Genomic DNA, 18,949 nt, shown 5'->3' with positions numbered 1-18,949 from the left:
AGGCACATTGAACATGTCAAAATATTTCTTAGCTTTTTCCTTCCAAACTTTGGGGTGAGAACCATCAAATTTTGGGAACTGGGCTTTAGGCAAACGACATTCATGGTGTGTGTGAGCAGGGTGATAGTGAACTAGAGCACGAGAGTCAGGGATGTGAATGGGGGATGCGTTTGACTAACCATTGGCCAGGGGTTGAGGGAGGACCACGGTCCCCCCATCAGTCCCCTATGGTGGTGATTCGACGCCGTGGCCCATGGCCCGAACCTCTTCCTCGTGCTTTGGGGCCGATGGCGGAGCAGTGTTCGCTTCCAACGCCTCCACGTGCGATGTTAGGGTCTTGAGGTCCTTGCTAAGCTCCGTGGAGAAGTGGTCGACCTCGGGGCACCAATGGTTGAAGGTCTCCATGAGCAGGAGCATGGACTTCATCTGCGCAGCGAGCGCATCGAGCTTCTCTTCAGCGGTCGCCATACGAGCAGTTAGGGTTGGGGGTTTGGGTTTGTGCGCCAGTGGAAGGGGAGGCGGAGGTGGTGGTGGTGGTGGCGGGTGGACCGGAGGTGGTGGTGGTGGTAGAGGCTGATGGACCGGAGGTGGTGGTGGTGGTGGTGGTGGCGGATCGACCGAAACGAGAGAAAAGCGGATCGGCAGGGTGCCAATCGAGTTTGTGCTGGTGGATCTATGGTGGTGGAGGCTGAGGAAAGGTGGTGGCTAATGGTTTGGGTGGCAGCGGCGGTGGTGGATTGGATCGCGTTCAACCACGAAGCATCTCTGGATTCAACCGCAGCGAGATTTTACAAATCCAAGATCGGCAACGGATTGGGAGGCTCTTGATATCAAATGTTACGATCTAAGGTAACTGGAGGGCTTGCTGGCGTATGCGCGCGGCGGAGCAGCACGGCGGTGCCGTCTCGGAGCAAGGCAGAGGAAGAAGGCAATATGTTTTGATTGTTCTTAGTTGTCCGCCCAACCTCCCACACAGCTGGTTTTAGTCAGTGCACAAGTAAATGGGCCAAAGCCCAGCGATACAACCCTGTGGCTCGCAGGCCGACTTACGAGCCTTGATCCAGCTAGTGTAGTCCAAATCACAAATGCACAGCATAGGCCCTTTACGTGACAAATGGCTGCTCTTCTTCGCCCCTAGGTGTCCAAGTTGAAGAAACTATTTTTTGGAAAGGCATGAAAAAGGATGTGTATTCCTTTGTCACCAACTGTGACATCTGTCAGAAAGCATGAAGGACCTTCTGTTTTCTAGAAGTTACCTCTCCAAGATTGACAAAATAACATTTCTTATAAGGTTTTGTACTTATAACAAGAATATTTTTCATACAACATGTATGAACTTTATGGTCCTCAACTAACCAAATCATAAAATGCATATGGCTATATCATTTTTTTGCAACCGTGTCTGAGCACGCTTTTTATTCGGAGAAAGAGAAAGTTTACAACACATATCTTAATAAGGACAGGGTTATATACCAAGCTCAACACGATCCTTGCAAGGCGAATCTTACAAGAGAATCACCAACAAAGTTCAATAGCAGCTAATTAATTACATGAGGAAGTTTAGTGACTAGATAAAACCAAGCATAAAAAAAGAGAGAAGCAACTAAAGATGAAACACGACTAGTAGCTAAAAACAAACACTCCTAAGCGGCAAAGACCCCCTCAAAGTTTGTCGTCTGAAGTACGTGAACACAAGGAATGCAATAGTCACGTCCTCACAACCATGGCGTTTCACAATTATTCAGTGAATGTCCTATGCTATCGAAACAGGCTCGACAAACAACGAGTTTATAGTGTCTTTGATGGCATGACAATTTGTGTACGCGTCATCTTGTTGGTACATATACACCATTGTTCTTGTCAGGTTGAAGATCCTCTCCAGTAACTCTGTCGGCTGGTGATTGTTCATGTTCAGCCATTCCTCGTTAAAATCTTTCCAGGTTTCATCTATCATTTCTTGTATCTTCACACGTGCCACTTCAAGTGGGACTTGGTGCTCTTTCATGCAGCTTTCTATTGTCGAAGCAACATGTGAGGTCATTTTCTCTCGCTGCACACATATATATGCAATTGCTTGGTTATACTTCCGGGAAGGCAGCAGCTGTAAATATTATATTAGGCAGTATGCATGTGCAATAATGTCTCCTATTCTTTTTAATTTCTAACAATAGTCAGTACCAAAAAAATGTAGCTTTACGATATGGTACAGTAAAGAGTAAACCCATTTCTGTTATAACTTGAAGTCTGAAACAATGAGATCATATAGGTTGCAAAACCAAAATAAATATTACCTCATATGACTTGAGATCATCAGAAAGCCTGAGAATAATGCAGAGCGCCTGTACTATTTTTGGCACACTACATACCCATTCGAAAGCTTCTTGAGCTGCCACATCTCCCATTCCAACAAATGATGTGCACGACAAGAGGTGACAAGCACCACTTCTTGCTGAAACCTGCAAGTGTTCCTCAACGGTTGCAGGGACATACCCTTGCTCTCGCCATTTTACCTCCTTATTATAGGCTCTTACTAGATCTACAATCTGCATATTATGGGACAAATAAACGTCGGTAAGTGATACCTCATAATTAATTATACCTCGTACATATAAATACATAAGGAAAAAAAATAAGAAACTCTATTTTACTTATCCTTTTGGGCTGAAATTCATCTTAGGATTTATTAAAATTGGGCATACAACCATGGCTATCCGATACAAATAATTCGAATGAAATATCCGACCTAACTATCTAAATTGTCCAACTAGATATCTGATATTTGACAGATATTGTTAATTGTTCTTATATTTGAACGATATCTGAGGTGATACTATCTTAATTTGTGTCCAATATTCTAGAAAATATCTAGATATTAAAAAAAAGAGCTCTGAATCACTATCTGGGTGGTCCAGTGGTCCAGAAACATCTGCACATTCGCACCCTTAGGATGAAGGATGTAGGTAAACCATGTATGGGGCAGCTGACATGAATGAAAACTAGGCTTTTGTGTTGATAACGAATATATGGCTTGTAGTCAATTAATTGACAGCATAGGAGATGTAAACTAAGTACTAAAGATACTCGCAAAAAAAAATCTAAGTACTAAAGATACAGACAATATGGGAAAATTTCACCCACAAAAATTTTTAGGTAGTGCATGCGGTATTTCTCCTCCAGTGCTAGCTCATCCTCAATGCTTTGGCAAGTATCCAAAATTTTCCCTAAAATGAACTTCATGTTCTCTGGGAGGTCTTCGGTGACTGCAGGGTCCCAGCTGGACCAAAGCAATTTTCATCATGTATTAGCTACGTTATTTTCTTCTAGTATTATTCAGAGTAGATAAAGAGTTCAATTTCAATCATCAAGACAAGAACACAAACCTTTCTATACACTTGGTAAATAACTCACACTCTTGTGAAGTTCCATAGACATCATAAGTGTCGTCCAATAAGGACACAATGGCAAGAACTTTTGACAATATTATTCGAGCTCGTGAGTAACTTGGTTCAAAGTATACTCCCACCATCCAAAAGTAGCACTCCACAACTCTGTCTCGAGCAAATGATAGCCTTGACTGAAGTTCTAGATCATTCCACCACCTGCTAATTCTTAATTAAACCACAACTTCAAATATGAAATGTTTAATAATGCCCACAAAAAAATTGATATCATGGTTGTCTCCATATTTTCTGTTGTGACTAGAAATGCAACTTCTGTTTTGTAGACCATTAGGTGACCCACGGCGCATTAAATTGAACTTCTACAGATATAAAGTAAAGAAATTGGGTATACCTGAACTACCTGAGCTAGAACTATCTATTGGTGTCACTCATCCATATATATAATTGTGCTTCACGATAGTAATTATTTTAAAGAGAAAGTCCCTCAGTTCTAAATTATATGTTACTTTAGTTTTATTATAAGCTAAACTTCTCTAATATTGACTAAGTTTTTAGAAAAAAAATATACTAACACCTATGCACTATCAAAATATATTAATTCTATGGAGAATTTAATAAAACTAGTTTGATGTTCTAAATGCTGGTGCTTTTTCTATAAACTTGGTCAAAGTTAGAGAAGTTTGACTAACGACATTGTTAAGTGACCTACTCTAATTTTGAATGGATAGACTGTCACTTCACCTTGTTATGATTTTTAGCTCTTCTTGATGTTGGAGCTGCACAAGATTATAGTTGAGCTTTGCTAGTTCCAATACCAGTTCATTAGCTTCAGTCTCTTTTCCATATTCAGCTATATGAGTTTTGGCTTCATAAATTCTTACACTTCTAGGAACGGGGATCTCAAGCGCACGCTTTATTTCACTTGCTAATGATGTTTCCATGTAGGGTGCTATTGATTTTAAACACTTCGTCGTGAAGGAAATAGCCTCATCAAGTATTATCTCTCCATGCGTCCTGAGACAAGCAGCATTGTAAAGGTTCAGTAGACCCCTTGGATTGTTTGCTGCAAAACTCCCCTGTTCGTCTCTGAACCTGCCAAAGACATCTGGAACAGATAATTCAAGAATTATTTTTGTACTTAGAACAAAAATAAATTTCTTTAATGAGCAACATAATTTTGATTTGTAAAGGCTGCAAATTAGGAGTTTAATGTGTTTTGGTTACCTGATGAGACCTTGTATCCATGCTTTCGGAGAAGATAGAACCACATAGCCACCGTTTGAAGATCACAGCCACTAACATCAACGTTACTAATTTGAGTTAGCATATCACTGATCTCGTCTTCGAAAAGATGATCCAGACAAAGACGCTCCAAGACATGAATGAGATGAATCCTATGGTACAGGCTAGAAGCACTTGAAGCTGCTATCAGTTTTGCCACTTCTTCCTTCAGTTGTTCTGCTCGATGTACCATCCATGCCTGTTGAAATGTTTTCAGTCTTTCAGATGCATGGCGGATCAATGCTCAGCTTAAATAAACGAGTTTTAGATCAACAAGATGCCACTTAATAAAAGATTGTTACAGACCTTTTGAGCGGACGACGAAGCCAGAGGACTGGAGTAGGTAAGGAAGAAATCTCCCCAGATGGATGGCTGAAAACCCGAGATGTTTCTGCTCGCACGACGATCCTCCTCTTTTGGCTGCCTACTACTAGTGGCGGCGGTGGCGGTGGCACTAGCAACGACGACACCGGCGGCCCTGCTAGTCCAGCTCAAGCCAAGTGAAGGCAGATGCCTCCCCGGGCCCGGAGGGTGCTGTCGAACCAGCAGCATTTGCTTGCCGGGCGACGCCACGGCGCCGGCCATGACCACTGGCGGCGGTGCTCCGGCAGAGGGGCCAACGGCAGGACGGCAGCCACGGCTGCACTGTGCTGCTAGCTTCATGTTCATGGTGCTGCCTGTCATTTTCCAGCGATGTTCTTGGAATATGCTTGCTGCTACAATTTGCGCCACAATGGCACAACCACGCATGTGCATGTCTTTATGTAGCTAGGCCGAGCTTAGTAGTACTACCTACTACGTGGCCAATGTCATGTCCTCGGGCTGATTAGTGGCAAGTTTAACGTGAACCTCTTGCGTCTGGGGCTTCATTGGTTCAGTACCACGTTTAGGCCCTGTTCGCTTCGCTGAAAAAACAAGCCTAATTTGTTGAGAGAGAAAAACACTGTTTCAGCTGAAAAAACAAGCTGAAAAATACGGATTATAAGATAAGCGAATGGGGCCTAGAGTGCTAATCTTACAACTAGGCCGACAAGAGATCCACTCAAATCTTGTAAACTCTGTAGTGCTAATCCTACAACTAGGCCGACAAGAGATCCACTCAAATCTTGTAAACTCTGTTGTCCGGTTTTGCAAGCAGACACTCAGGGGAAGTCGCACTCAAGCCGTGAAATTGAATCTTCTCGATGAAGTTGGCATTTCTTGATCAATGATATTGTCTACTCAGTTGAAAGAATTTAGCTGAATTCTCTAGAGCTCATGGAAGACCAATTACCTAGACTGTAGTATTTAGAACTGCTTTTGCATCCTGAACATTTAGTTTTGCACTTCACCAGCAGTTTGCAGTGTTGAACGTGATGGCAAGCATATTTTAGTTACGAACGTGTAACTTGATGTGATTATTTTTAGGAGCCCTACTGTGAGTGTAGTATTCAGACTTGCCTTTTGTTTCCTAAGTATCTAAAACCGCATGTCGCCAGCAGTTTGCAATGTTGAACGTGATGCCAAACGTATTTTAGTTACAAGCGTGAAACACGTGATTAAGATGTGACGCCAAACACATTTTAGTTACAACGTGAAACATAGGGCGTGTTTGAGACCGCATCATGAAGTCTCCATAAACTCCACCGTAGAACAGCTAAAAAATAGAAGAGTTTGTGAAGCACCCTTCTAGGTCCTCTTACAACTTCACCATTTTTTCTCAAACAAAGCACGTGGAGCTTAACCTGTTTGACCCTAAAAAAAAAGCGTAAAGAGAAACTTAAAAACATGGAGCAGAACAATCCCAAACACCCCCATAGTGTGATTATCTTGAGGTAACAAGATGGCAGGATTCATAAAAATTACTTGCAAAATGACAGATTTCATTAAAAAGATTTGCTGGTAGCTGATTCTTAAAAAGCGATTGGTAAGTTGTAAAACTGTCAAGGATCACTGCACCTGATGAGGCCTTGAGTGCATATGACCATACCAACGCAATTATGCAATTGACATCACCATCGTAAATTTAAACTTTTTTAAAAAATATGGGTTGAACATGATCCACGCAAACATGCCCTATGTATAGAAAGGCCGGGTACATCGCCACCAGCTAATCGTGTGTCCATAAATTTTGCAGAAAATGGTTTTGAAAAAGCATACATCAAAGCATCCCAGAGCAGTGTAAAAGAAAATCCACACCAATATCATGCACGATGTATTTGAGATGTGGCACAAGAACATTGTAGACAATAGGGAAAATATACCACAGGAATTTGAAAATACTGCAATCAGACATTGATGTCACGGGGCAAAATAAGCTCTGCTGCGGGCATAAACAATATGACAATAGTTCATATTCGTTGGGCAACAATTTTGGCAGAACTTATCAACAGGTTCAGTATGAACAATCTAAGTTGCCAACACGGCATTTTAAGCTCAGAGCAGAAGTAAGAAATACGCATGGCCATTTCTAGTCCATCTTTAATCCAACAAAACCTGTAGACATAGAAGCCCAGAATAGCATAAGCAAAGGCATCGCAGGTTGTATATGGAATTTTTGAAAGGGTTAAGCATTGGATCAAGCTACAAGTTCAAACTTCTGTGGGAGCCACATGTCCAATTTCTAAACAGGATAAGGTATGTTTACACCATTCTGTTGTACCAAAAAGGCAATAAACATTCCCTAAACATCAGTGCTTGGACAGAAATATCATTTACACTCTATGCAAGAAAGATGCCCAATTATAATATAAATCGAAAAATAAAAATTGCAAGTGCTCAAATTAGCATCACTATATCCAATATAGGGTGACAGCACTATTAAGAAATGATGCAAAACAGCATTGATGAGCTCCAATGCAAAGAACCTGATATAATCAAATGGTAATATACATCTCATGAAACAGAATAACTGATAGAGAACTGGAAAAAACATTAGTTGGAACAACTATATACACCCTCTGTCCATAAGAGTAAGCATTTTTTAGCATTAAAAAGTTTCCACAAATGTAACACTTCTGGCATATGCTGCCATCCCCATCCCTCACTGTTAATTTTCCAGCAGTTTGTTCCTCTTATATATTGATTGATGACTGATGAAATGCCTACATTTGTGAACAGAGGGAGTAATACTGAAACTAATGAAATTAGATAATAATGTATATTCCACGTGTACTTGGTATCATTGAGATCTTCACAAGTGAATTACTCCCTCAGCCAGCTATAAACTCACCGAATGAGCAAATCAAACCACAAAAGCCGAATTACCATATTCACAGCTGAATAGACATTGTTGGGCTGCTACACCAAGACTCAGTGTGCCTCAAAATAAACAACCGAAACACAAACTATGATGCCTTAACCACCCAAAACTCCTAGCCTAGGTCTACAGCAATGACGAGTTCAGTCTAAGCAGAATTCATTGTCATATCATTCCATCACAAACAACAAATTCAACATCAACCAGCCAAACAAATAGAGAATGCCAGACGTTCGAGGATCCTAACCTTAGATGCTGCTAGGGTACATGAACACTCTGACCTTGCGCCCCTGCACTCATCAGAAAAAAAAAACAGCATCAGGATAGAGCATCAATTGGGCAACAACATCACACGGCGTACTGAGTGCGTCACTGACCATGGACTCAGGCGGGAGGTTCGACTTGAACTTGGCGCGGACGACGCCGGAGTTGCCGTGCGGGCGGGTGACCTTACCCCAGATGCACCTGTAGCGGGTCTCACTGCTCTTGGTCTTGGCCTTGTAGATGTAGGCCATGCGCTTGCCAGCGTACCACGCGACGTCCTCCTTGGTGTTCACCCCCTCGATCTGCACGAGCGACGTGGTCTCGTACTGGTTCGACTTGGACCTGCACAGCCACCACCGCAGCCACCGTAAGCCGAATAGAACCGCGAAATGGCCAGATCCAAGCAACACAAACGGAGAAGAAGCGGAGGCATGGAACGCACCTCTTGTATCCGAGGATGGTGCCCCGGACGTAGAGCCTGACGCGCTGCCCCGTGCGTCCCTTCACCATGGTGGCCGCCTGCTTCCTTCCGCTTCCGCCGCCGGAGACGAGAGAGAGATCGTGCAGATCAGATTGGGGAAGACAAACGAGACGGGCTTGTATGTAGCAGCGGACGGAGAGAAGAACGGCCTTGATCGTCTCGCAGAGTCCAGCGGACGGTTGTGATGTTCTGAAGGGCTCTCTTTGAGAAACTAGGGTTTAAGGTCGCGAGCTTAAATGGGCCATTTCGTTAATGGGTTTCTTTGCTTTTTCTGCCTTTCGATCTGGGCCATGATGGGCCGATCTGGCAGCATAACCGGCCCAATTACGAATAGGAGGCCTCGTTCCATGATGTCTCGCTGACTATGGTCCCAGAAAAACGATTAGTGGTCACATCAGGAACTTAAAAAAACACGGGACAGGCGAAGAGTTGGATGCGGCCTGAAACCGTCCACTGAATCACGCGCGGGAATCTCCCACAAAAAAAAAAACTAAAGAGTGGATTTTTTTTCACGACATTTCACCGTAAGTCTATCGTCCTGCCTCCTGTGATTCCATCCCTCATGCTCCTCCCGCTATGCTTCTCATCATGAGATCCCGCTCGCTCCCCCTGCCCTGCGGGTGTGCTCCCGTTCGCGAGATCTCGCTCGCTCCCCTATGTGGCCGCGCCGTCATCCTCGTCGTGCGCGCCTGCTCCGTCATCACATCCAACTCGCGACGACCACGATCGGATCCATCGACCATTCCTTCCCGTGACAGCCACGCTCTCCGGCAGCCGCTCCTCCTCTCTGGTAGCAGCTTCTCTCCGCAATGAGCACCCTCCCCTCCGGCGGCGGCTCCTCCTTTCGCAATGAACGCGACCTGTGGCAGCCACTCCTCTCTCCGGCGGTGGCCCTGGCACAGGCGAGCTCCGGCGTGGCAACCCCATCACGGGTGGCCTCCCGACACGGCGGCGGCTTAGATCCACAGGGCGGGGCTAAAAGGTCCTAATGGCTAGAGGGTGGTGAATAGCCTATTAAAAAATTCTACAATAACACTTAGCAAACCGGTTAGACAAATATGAGGCGAAGCAAGTGTTGCGCTAGCATACTAAAAATACAAGTCACCTACCATAATTCTAGTTTATATAGTTTCTATCCACACAATAGCTATGACACTACACTAAGTTAGTGTGCTCTCAAAAGCTAACTAAAGAGCCACACTAACCAACCTAACAAGCTCTCACAACTAGCTACACTAAAGAGCTTGACAACTAGTTTATGGTAAACTAAAGAGAGTGAGCAAGAAGGTTATACCGCCGTGTCGAGGAAGGAGTCAATCAGTCACAAGAATGAATAACAATGAAAACCAATCACTTCAGAATCAAATGATGACACAATAATTTTTACCGAGGTTCACTTGCTTACCGGCAAGCTAGTCCTCGTTGTGGCGATTCACTCACTTGGAGGTTCACGCACTAATTGGCATCACACGCAAAACCCTCAATAGGGTGCCGCACAACCAACACAAGATGGGGATCACACAAGCCACGAACAATCCACTAGAGTACCTTTTGGCTCTCCGCCGGGGAAAGGTCAAGAACCCCTTACAATCACCACGATCGGAGCCGGAGACAATCACCAACCTCCGCTCGATGACCCTCGCTGCTCCAAGCCATCTAGGTGGCGGCAACCACCAAGAGTAACAAACGAATCCCGCAGCGAAACACGAACATCAAGTGCCTCTAGATGTTAACACTCAAGCAATGCACTTGGATTCTCTCACAATCTCACAAAGATGATGAATCAATGATGAAGATGAGTGGGAGAGCTTTGGCTAAGCTCACAATGTTGTTATGTCAATGCAAATGGCCAAGAGAGTGAGCTTGAGCCGGTCATGGGGCTTAAACAGAAGCCCCCACGAAATAGAGTCATTGTACCCCTTCACTAGGCACAACACAGGGTGACCGGACGCTCCGGTCATATCGATCGGACGTAGGACCCCAGCGTCCGGTCATGCGATGCATGCCACGTGTCCCCTCTCTACAAATACTGAGCGCTCGATTCCAACGGTCAAGTGATGACCGGACGTGCTGCTGTGAAATGACCGGACGTTGGACCTCAGCGTCCGATCGTTTCCAATAAGCATCTAGAAACGATTTTTCTCGACCGGACGTGTCCGGTCATGCTCGACCGGACTCACCTAGCGTTCGGTCACTCGACATCTCCTCTGTGTGCTGCCACGTCAGTAGGACCGAGCGCAACCCTCCAGCGTTCGGTCACTAAGTGACCCAGCATTCGGTCAGAGACTGACGTCAGCGTCTTCGTTGCTTCTACTGACCGAACGCGCCGATCCAATAGAGGCCTGCGTCCGGTCACTTACAGTGACCTCTGTCTTTTCTGTATAGGGCGCCGGTGGCACCGTCGGACTATCCGCCGGTGGAGTTCCTAACCATTGCTCAAATGTGCAAACCACCAAGTGTATCACCTTGTGCACATGTGTTAGCATATTTTTACAAACATTTTCAAGAGCGTTAGCACTCCACTAGATCCTAAATGCATATGCAATGAGTTAGAGCTTCTAGTGGCACTTTGATAACCGCATTTCGATACGAGTTTCACCCCTCTTAATAGTACGGCTATCGAACCTAAATGTGATCACACTCTCTAAGTGTCTTGATCACCAAAACAAAATAGCTCCTACCATTTATACCTTTGCCTTGAGCCTTTTATTTTTCTCTTTCTTCTTTTTAAGTCCAAGCACTTGATTATCACCATGGCATCACCATCATCATGGCATGATCTTCATTTGCTTCACCACTTGGAATGTGCTACCTATGTCATGATCACTTGATAAACTAGGTTAGCACTTAGGGTTATATCAATTCACCAAAACTAAACTAGAGCTTTTAGGGGCGCAGATCATCAATGTGACGAGGCCCTAGCTCCCTCTCTTCCTCTTCTCTCACTCTTCCTCACAGGCCGGAGTGTAGGGTGGAGACGCGATGGTGGCATCAGTTTTAACCAGGGAGGGGCTTGGGATGTGCATGGAGGCAGTCAACAGTGAAGCCCCTAGCGGCCTCCATGAAGGAGGATGTGCTGGTCGCCTGGCCACGTACAAGGAACGGATGTGTCAGTGCACTGCTCTCTCTCTATTTTCGACTGCCTCTTGTCAGTTGGCATATGCATGTAAGGTGTTTGATGAAATTCCCTGTTGAGTGGAAAGCTCTCGGATGCTTGACAAGGCATCCATCCATCAATGAAGGTAAGGCATTGGCATTGGCATATATTCCTCTCAACTTTAGCAGAAGATATGAATATGATGCCTACAAGAAGATATTCCTCTCAACTGACAGCAAACATCACACCTGCAGCTCTTCTTTAATTCGTGGTCTTCATGGCAGATCTTATTATTAACCTTTCAGTTGAGTAGATGTTAAGCAATGCAGATAATTCTCACAAGACCACTAACCCGTGGTAACCACTGCAGCTAGCTCAAGTAAAGCTCACCTGTGTTATGCATTGTGCTGCTATAGTGACAAGGAAACCTGTGAATTAGGTCTTTATTCACATGTTTGATGCTACTAGATAGAAAAAGATCTACATTCAGAATAGCACACTGAAGTCATTGCCTGAAATAAATTAACATTCAGATCAGCAAAACCATTGCAATTCTCAGTAATTTAGATTACCAACAAAATGTTGCAACCCTTTAACAATGGTGCATGACTGGTTATATTTTACTAAATCTTGGATTTCATGAATTTTCATTAATTTCACATATTTTGACATTTTGATCTGCCAGCTGCCGAGTTCCCATTCAAATTCTCCTACTAGAGCCACCAGTAACTCCTCATCTCATGCAGGTACTATAGAATTTTCCCTTTTGCCTAATTATCAAATTAGTCTGGATATAAATGATTCACTGTTTTTTTGCTACTCTACGAAATATCCAATTGAATCCTTGTGCTTGAACTAGATATGCACATGATCTAAATTCATGCCATGTCAAGTGTATATTCATATATCGCTAAGTAGTGTAGGATTGAATGTACAGTGCTGTGTTTTTAGGTAATTTTCTTGCAGTACTTCAAAAGCTCCTTTATAATGTGGGAATCGCAGGACCGGATGTTTGCATGTAATTGGGTTAGTTTAGGAAGGAGAGATGGAGAGCAAAATTTACCACTAGCACTTGTGGTAGATTCTCTTACATGGCTCATTATATTCAAACTTTGCTAGGATATGTTTTTACATTGTTCTTGATGCATTCAAGTATAACTAAAAGCTATTGGTTGCTTAGGAGATACTTTTTTTATCCGATTGCCATGGAGTGAATAAATTTGCCACCTGAAAAAACTATTGTTGCCAACCAGGCAAAGTATTGTTTGTTCCTAGGCAAAGAAATATATAGTGTTTCATTTTAACGAAAAGAAAAATACTAGACATGATGTATAGTTTTTAGTTAAAGGAAATTTACTATTTTTAGTCAAGCAGGTGGAGGGCATGCGCGACCGGAGGGCTGGGTGCTCTGTTAATCTTCTCTAGATACATTGCTTTCCCTTAGGCTGTGCGTGCTTCCTTCACCAGGTCTCAGCCAGATCAAGGACGGACATGAGGTCACCAAGTATCTCATTAACTAATAAAATACTTGTGCAGCTACAAGCCTACAACTCCTCATCTACAGGTCAGTTTACTCTTGCATATCCTAGATATTGGACTATATGTCTCTTTTTGGTGTGTTAGTATACTTTGCCTAGACTCAGTTTTGTCTGTTCCCAATGTGCTACTTAATGGTCCTCATCAACAGTTGAAAAGGTCCTAATGGCTAGAGGGGGGTGAATAGCCAATTAAAAATTTCTACAACAACACTTAGCAAACCGATTAGACAATTATAAGGCGAAGCAAGTGTTGTGCTAGCCTACTAAAAATGCAAGCCACCTACCACAATTCTAGTTTCTATAGTTTCTAATCACACAATGGCAATATTACTATACTAAGTTAGTGTGCTCTCAAAGGCTAACTAAAGAGCCACACTAACCAAACTAACAAGCTCTCACAACTAGCTACACTAAAGAGCTTGATAACTAGTTTGCGGTAATGTAAAGAGAGTGAGCAAAATGGTTATACCACCGAGTCGAGGAGTGAACCAATCAATCACAAGAATGAATACCAACAAAGACCAATCACCTCGGAATCAAATGATGACACAATGATTTTTTGTCGAGGTTCACTTGCTTGCCGGAAAGCTAGTCCTTGTTGTGGCGATTCACTCTCTTAGAGGTTCACGCGCTAATTGACATCACATGCCAAACCCTCAATAGGGTGCCACACAACTAACACAAGATGAGAATCACACAAGCCACGAGCAATTCACTAGAGTATATTTTGGCTCTCCACCGGGAAAAGGTCAAGAACCCCTCACAATCACCACGATCGGAGCTAGAGACAATCACCAACCTCCGCTCAACGATCCTAACTGCTCCAAGCTATCTAAATGGCGACAACCACCAAGAGTAACAAGTGAATCCCATAGTGAAACACGAATACCAAGTGCCTCTAGATGCAAACACTCAAGCAATGCACTTAGATTCTCTCCCAATCTCACAAAGATGATGAATCAATGATGGAGATGAGTGGGAGGACTTTGGCTAAGCTCATAAGGTTGCTATGTCAATACAAATGGCTAAGAGAGTGAGCTAGAGCTAGCCATGGGGCTTAAATAGAAGCCCCCATAAAATAGAGCCATTGGGCTCCTTACTGTACTGAACACGGGGCGACCGAACGTGCCAGTCAGATTGACCGGATGCTGGACCTCAGCGTCCGGTCGCACAATGCATGCCATGTGGCCCCTGCTTCAAATGCTGATCGCCCGATCTCAGTGGTCATCAATACATTTAAGTTGTGATCGGACATGCTACTTCGAAGTGACCGGACACAGGACCTCAGCGTCCAGTCGTTTCCAGTAAGTATCTAGAAACGATTTTTCACGATCGAACACATCCGGTCACCCTTGATCGGACTCACCTAGCGTTCGGTCAGTCACTCTCTTCACTGTGTGCTGCCACATTAGTAGGACCGGACTCGCCCCAATAGCTTCTGGTCACTAAGTGACCCAGTGTCCGATCGAGGACCGACGCCAGCATTTTTGCTGCTTCCACTGACTGGACGTAGGATCCCAACATCCGGTCACTGCATTTTCACTGCTTCCACTGACTTTTGCCTTGAGCCTTTTGTTTTTCTCTTTCTTCTTTTCAAGTCCAAGCATTTGATCATCACCATGGCATCACCATCATCATGTCATGATCTTCATTTGCTTCACCACTTGGAGTGTGCTACCTATCTCAAGATCACTTAATAAACTAGGTTAGCACTTAGGGTTCCATCAATTCACCAAAACCAAACTAGAGCTTTCAATCTCCCCCTTTTTGGTAATTGATGACAACCCTTTCACAAAGATATGAATTGAAATTCAATTGAATCCATGTTGCTTGCCCAAGCATATTTACCATGTGTAAAAGGATATGGACAAATTTCATGAACCCCAAATGGTAGCAATTGCTCCCCATACATATGTGCCTAGAGTTTAGATTGAAGCTTGCACATATGCTTAGATAGCAAATATAGGAGACAATGTCTACCAAATAATGCTAAGGTATAAAAGATGGACCTTTAAAGCGTGATACCAATCAGAGTGCACTAATATACCTTCCTTAGCACCATGGTTAGCTCGATACCATTTGAAAATGAAATCACTAGATAACCCATGCATGCTAGATTTTCATTTCATCATTCAAACCTACAACTAGCATACACCAACCGCATGGATATTGAAATTTAAAACTTATGTCATGTAAGTAAACATATGAAATGCACATTCAAATGCACCATACAAGTTCATGAGCTTGCTCCCCCTACTTGTGTGCTCAAAATTTTAATTGATCACTTTCCTTTGTCATATCTCTCCCCCTATGTCAAGTTATCCTCCTTTGTTGTCTATTCACTATCTTTGTACACTAATACCTTTGTTTTTCTCCCCATAGCACTAATATCTTTGTTTTTCTCCCCTTTTATCATCAATGACCACAAAGGTTCAAAATATAGATAGGTTGAGATTATCAATGTCAATCAATGGGGTGAGGATTATTTTTCCAAAATTTAGTCCAATCTAGATCATTTGCCAAAGATATTTAACTTGGTTTGATCTAAGGACAAGCTTCTTCACATCTCCAAATAAGGGTTATCTTGTACCATGTTGAGTTAAACACTTAGAGCTCATTTTCTAGATCAAACATTAGGTTTACAAGCCCACAAACATATCATATGCACCACTAGATCAAAATAAGCATAGAAGCAATAGTGGTACCATATAATTATCAAATTCATTTAATTTTCATGAATGAGCCTATTAAATGTGAAAGATGTCTAGATGCACTAAACATATCCTTAGCAAGAATGTATGCCATGCCAATTAACTTTTACCTTGGATTGCTCGAAGGAGAGGCATGTCATATAAGTGGGGGTGTATCAACACATATTTGAGAAATCCAATATGTTCAACTCATTCCTTAGCTTGCAAAACCTTTTCTCATCCAATGGCTTGGTGAATATATCGGCAAGTTGATCTTCGGTGCCTACACTCTCAATGCAAATATCTCCTTTTTGTTGGTGATCTCTTATGAAATGGTGGTGGACATCAATGTGCTTTGTTCTTGTATGTTGAACTGGATTGTTGGTTAACTTGATTGCACTCTCATTGTCACATAGCAATGGTACTTTCTTGAACTTGATTCCAAAGTCATTCAAGGTGGCCTTCATCCACAGTATTTGTGCACAACAACTACCGACAAATATGTATTCGGCTTCGGTAGTTGATAATGCAATACTATTTTGCTTCTTTGATGACCATAAAACAAGTGATCTTCCCAACAATTGACATGTGCCCAAGGTGCTCTTCCTTTCAACCTTGCATCCCACATAATCTGAGTTGGAGTAACCAACTAGCTCAAACTTTGCTCCTTTGGGATACCACAAACCAACATTTTATGTATGCTTCAAGTACCTCAATATTCTCTTTGTAGCCTTCAAATGATTTTCTCTTGGTAAGGCTTGAAATCTTGAACACATGCATACACTAAACATGACATCAGGCCTTGATGCGGTCACATAGAGTAGGCTTCCAATCATAGATCGATACAATTTTTGATCCACCATATTTCCACTTGCATCACTATCCAAGTTGTCATTTGTTCCCATTGGTATACTAATAGCTTTACTATCACTCATGCCAAACTTCTTGATCATGTCCTTGATATACTTGCCTTGACTCACAAAAGTACCATTCTTCAAATTGCTTGATTTGAAGACCAAGGAAGTAACTTAACTCTCCAATCATGGACATCTCAAACTCATTAGCCATCATCTTTCCAAACTCTTCATAAAAGTCTTGATTGATTGATCCAAATATGATATCATCAATATAGATTTGAAACATAAATAAATCTTTGCTAATCTTCTTGATGAAAAGAGTGGTGTCAACCTTTTCCATTATGAACCCTTTAGAGAGTAGGAAGTCCCTCAATCTCTCATACTATGCTCTAGGTGCTTGCTTCAAGCCATATAATGCCTTCTTCAACTTGTACATATGGTTGGGCTTCTTGTCATCTTTAAAACCAAGAGGTTGCTCCACATATACTTCTTCATTGATATAACCATTGAGAAATGCACTCTTGACATCCATTTGATAGAGTTTGATGTTGTGGGCACAAGCATAGGCCAGCAAGATTTTAATTGCTTCCAATCTAGCAACCGGGGCATATGTTTCTCCAAAGTTAAGACCTTCAACTTGTGTATAGCCTTATACTACCAATCTTGCTTTGTTCCTTACTACTATCCCATCTTGATTTTGCTTATTTCTAAAGACCCATTTGGTTCTAAACACATTGTGTCCCTTTGGTCTTTCTATCAATTCCCATACTTGATTTCTTGTGAAGTTATTCGATTCTTCATGCATAGCATTCACCCAATCAACATCTTTCAATGCTTCATCTATCTTCTTTGGTTCAATGGATGATACAAATGAGAAGTGCTCACAAAATGAAGCTAATCTTGATCTTGTTTGTACACCTCTAGAAATATCTCCAATGATAATGTCTAATGGATGATCCCTTGCAATATTGGTTGGTTAGAGGATTAGAACTTGATTGCTTGCACTTGCTTGATCATTGGGTTGAGATGATGTACTAGTCACTTGATCTTGTTCATTATCATGAGAGCCACTTGCACTAGCTTGATTTGTATCATCTTGCACATTTGAGTTGGAGAGCACTTGCACTTGATCATCTTCATCATCATTCACTTGCCTAGGCCTCAATTCACCAACATCCATCTTCTTCATGACATTTGAAAGTTGAATGCCTCTAACATCTTTCAAGTTCTCATTCTCTTCTTGTGAACCCTTGGTTTCATCAAATTCAACATCATGAACTTCCTCAAGAGTACCACTATCCAAATTCCAAACTCTATATGCTTTGCTTGTAGTGGAATAACCAAGTAGGAATCCTTCATTATATTTCTTGTCAAACTTGCCTAATCTAGTGCCTTTCTTCAAGATATAACATTTGCAACCAAAGACCCAAAAAATATGTAATATTGGACTTTCTACCATTCAAGAGCTCATATGGTGTCTTCTCCTTCAATAGATGACAATAGAGGCGGTTGCTACAATAGCAAGCCATGTTGATAGCTTTGGCCCAAAAAGATTGACTCACATTGTACTCACTAAGCATAGACCTTGCCATATCAATGAGTATTCTATTCTTCCTCTCAACAAGGCCATTTAATTATGGAGTGTACTTAGCCGAGAATTGATGTCTAATTCCAAATTCATCACACAACTCATCAATTCTAGTGTTCTTGAACTCACTACCATTGTCACTTCTAACTCTCTTGATGGTTATTTCAAACTCATTGTGAATGCCTTTGACAAATGATTTGAATGTTGCAAACACATAACATTTGTCCACTAGAAAGAATACCCATGTGTATCTAGTATAATCATCCACTATCACAAAGCCATATTTGTTTCCACCGATGCTAGTGTATTGTGTTGGCCCAAACAAATCCATGTGCAACAACTCAAATGCTTTACTAGTGCTCATCATGCTTTTCTTAGGATGGACATTTCCAACTTATTTGTTGGCTTGACAAGAGCTACAAAGCTTATCCGTCTCAAACACAACATCTTTCAAGCCTCTAACTAAGTCATGCTTAACCAATCTATTCAATTATTTCATTCTAACATGACCAAG

The 18,949-nt window shown here is 42.4% G+C and overlaps 2 protein-coding genes across 2 annotated transcripts; both read right to left on the bottom strand.

Annotated features, from left to right (window-relative positions):
* Window positions 1–1,385: 1,385 nt before the first annotated feature.
* On the bottom strand, window positions 1,386–5,463 carry LOC136522257 (alpha-terpineol synthase, chloroplastic-like). The gene is made up of 7 exons (XM_066516076.1): window positions 4,989–5,463; window positions 4,626–4,881; window positions 4,143–4,506; window positions 3,381–3,599; window positions 3,139–3,274; window positions 2,292–2,543; window positions 1,386–2,050 (listed from the first exon to the last, which is right to left on the bottom strand). Exons 1-7 carry the CDS (start codon window positions 5,436–5,438, stop codon window positions 1,754–1,756), a joined length of 1,974 nt encoding a protein of 657 aa, XP_066372173.1. The 5' UTR covers window positions 5,439–5,463; the 3' UTR covers window positions 1,386–1,753.
* A 1,605-nt stretch (window positions 5,464–7,068) lies between these two features.
* Window positions 7,069–8,783, bottom strand: LOC136522242 (large ribosomal subunit protein eL33w-like). Its single transcript, XM_066516047.1, has 4 exons — window positions 8,627–8,783; window positions 8,298–8,526; window positions 8,168–8,210; window positions 7,069–7,157 (listed from the first exon to the last, which is right to left on the bottom strand). Exons 1-3 carry the CDS (start codon window positions 8,692–8,694, stop codon window positions 8,169–8,171), a joined length of 339 nt encoding a protein of 112 aa, XP_066372144.1. The 5' UTR covers window positions 8,695–8,783; the 3' UTR covers window positions 7,069–7,157; window position 8,168.
* Window positions 8,784–18,949: the final 10,166 nt, after the last annotated feature.

Source organism: Miscanthus floridulus, chromosome 18 (assembly GCF_019320115.1).
Source record: "Miscanthus floridulus cultivar M001 chromosome 18, ASM1932011v1, whole genome shotgun sequence".
In the NCBI taxonomy this organism is placed as follows: Eukaryota; Viridiplantae; Streptophyta; class Magnoliopsida; order Poales; family Poaceae; genus Miscanthus; species Miscanthus floridulus.
This window is presented reverse-complemented; position numbering and strand designations above follow the sequence as displayed.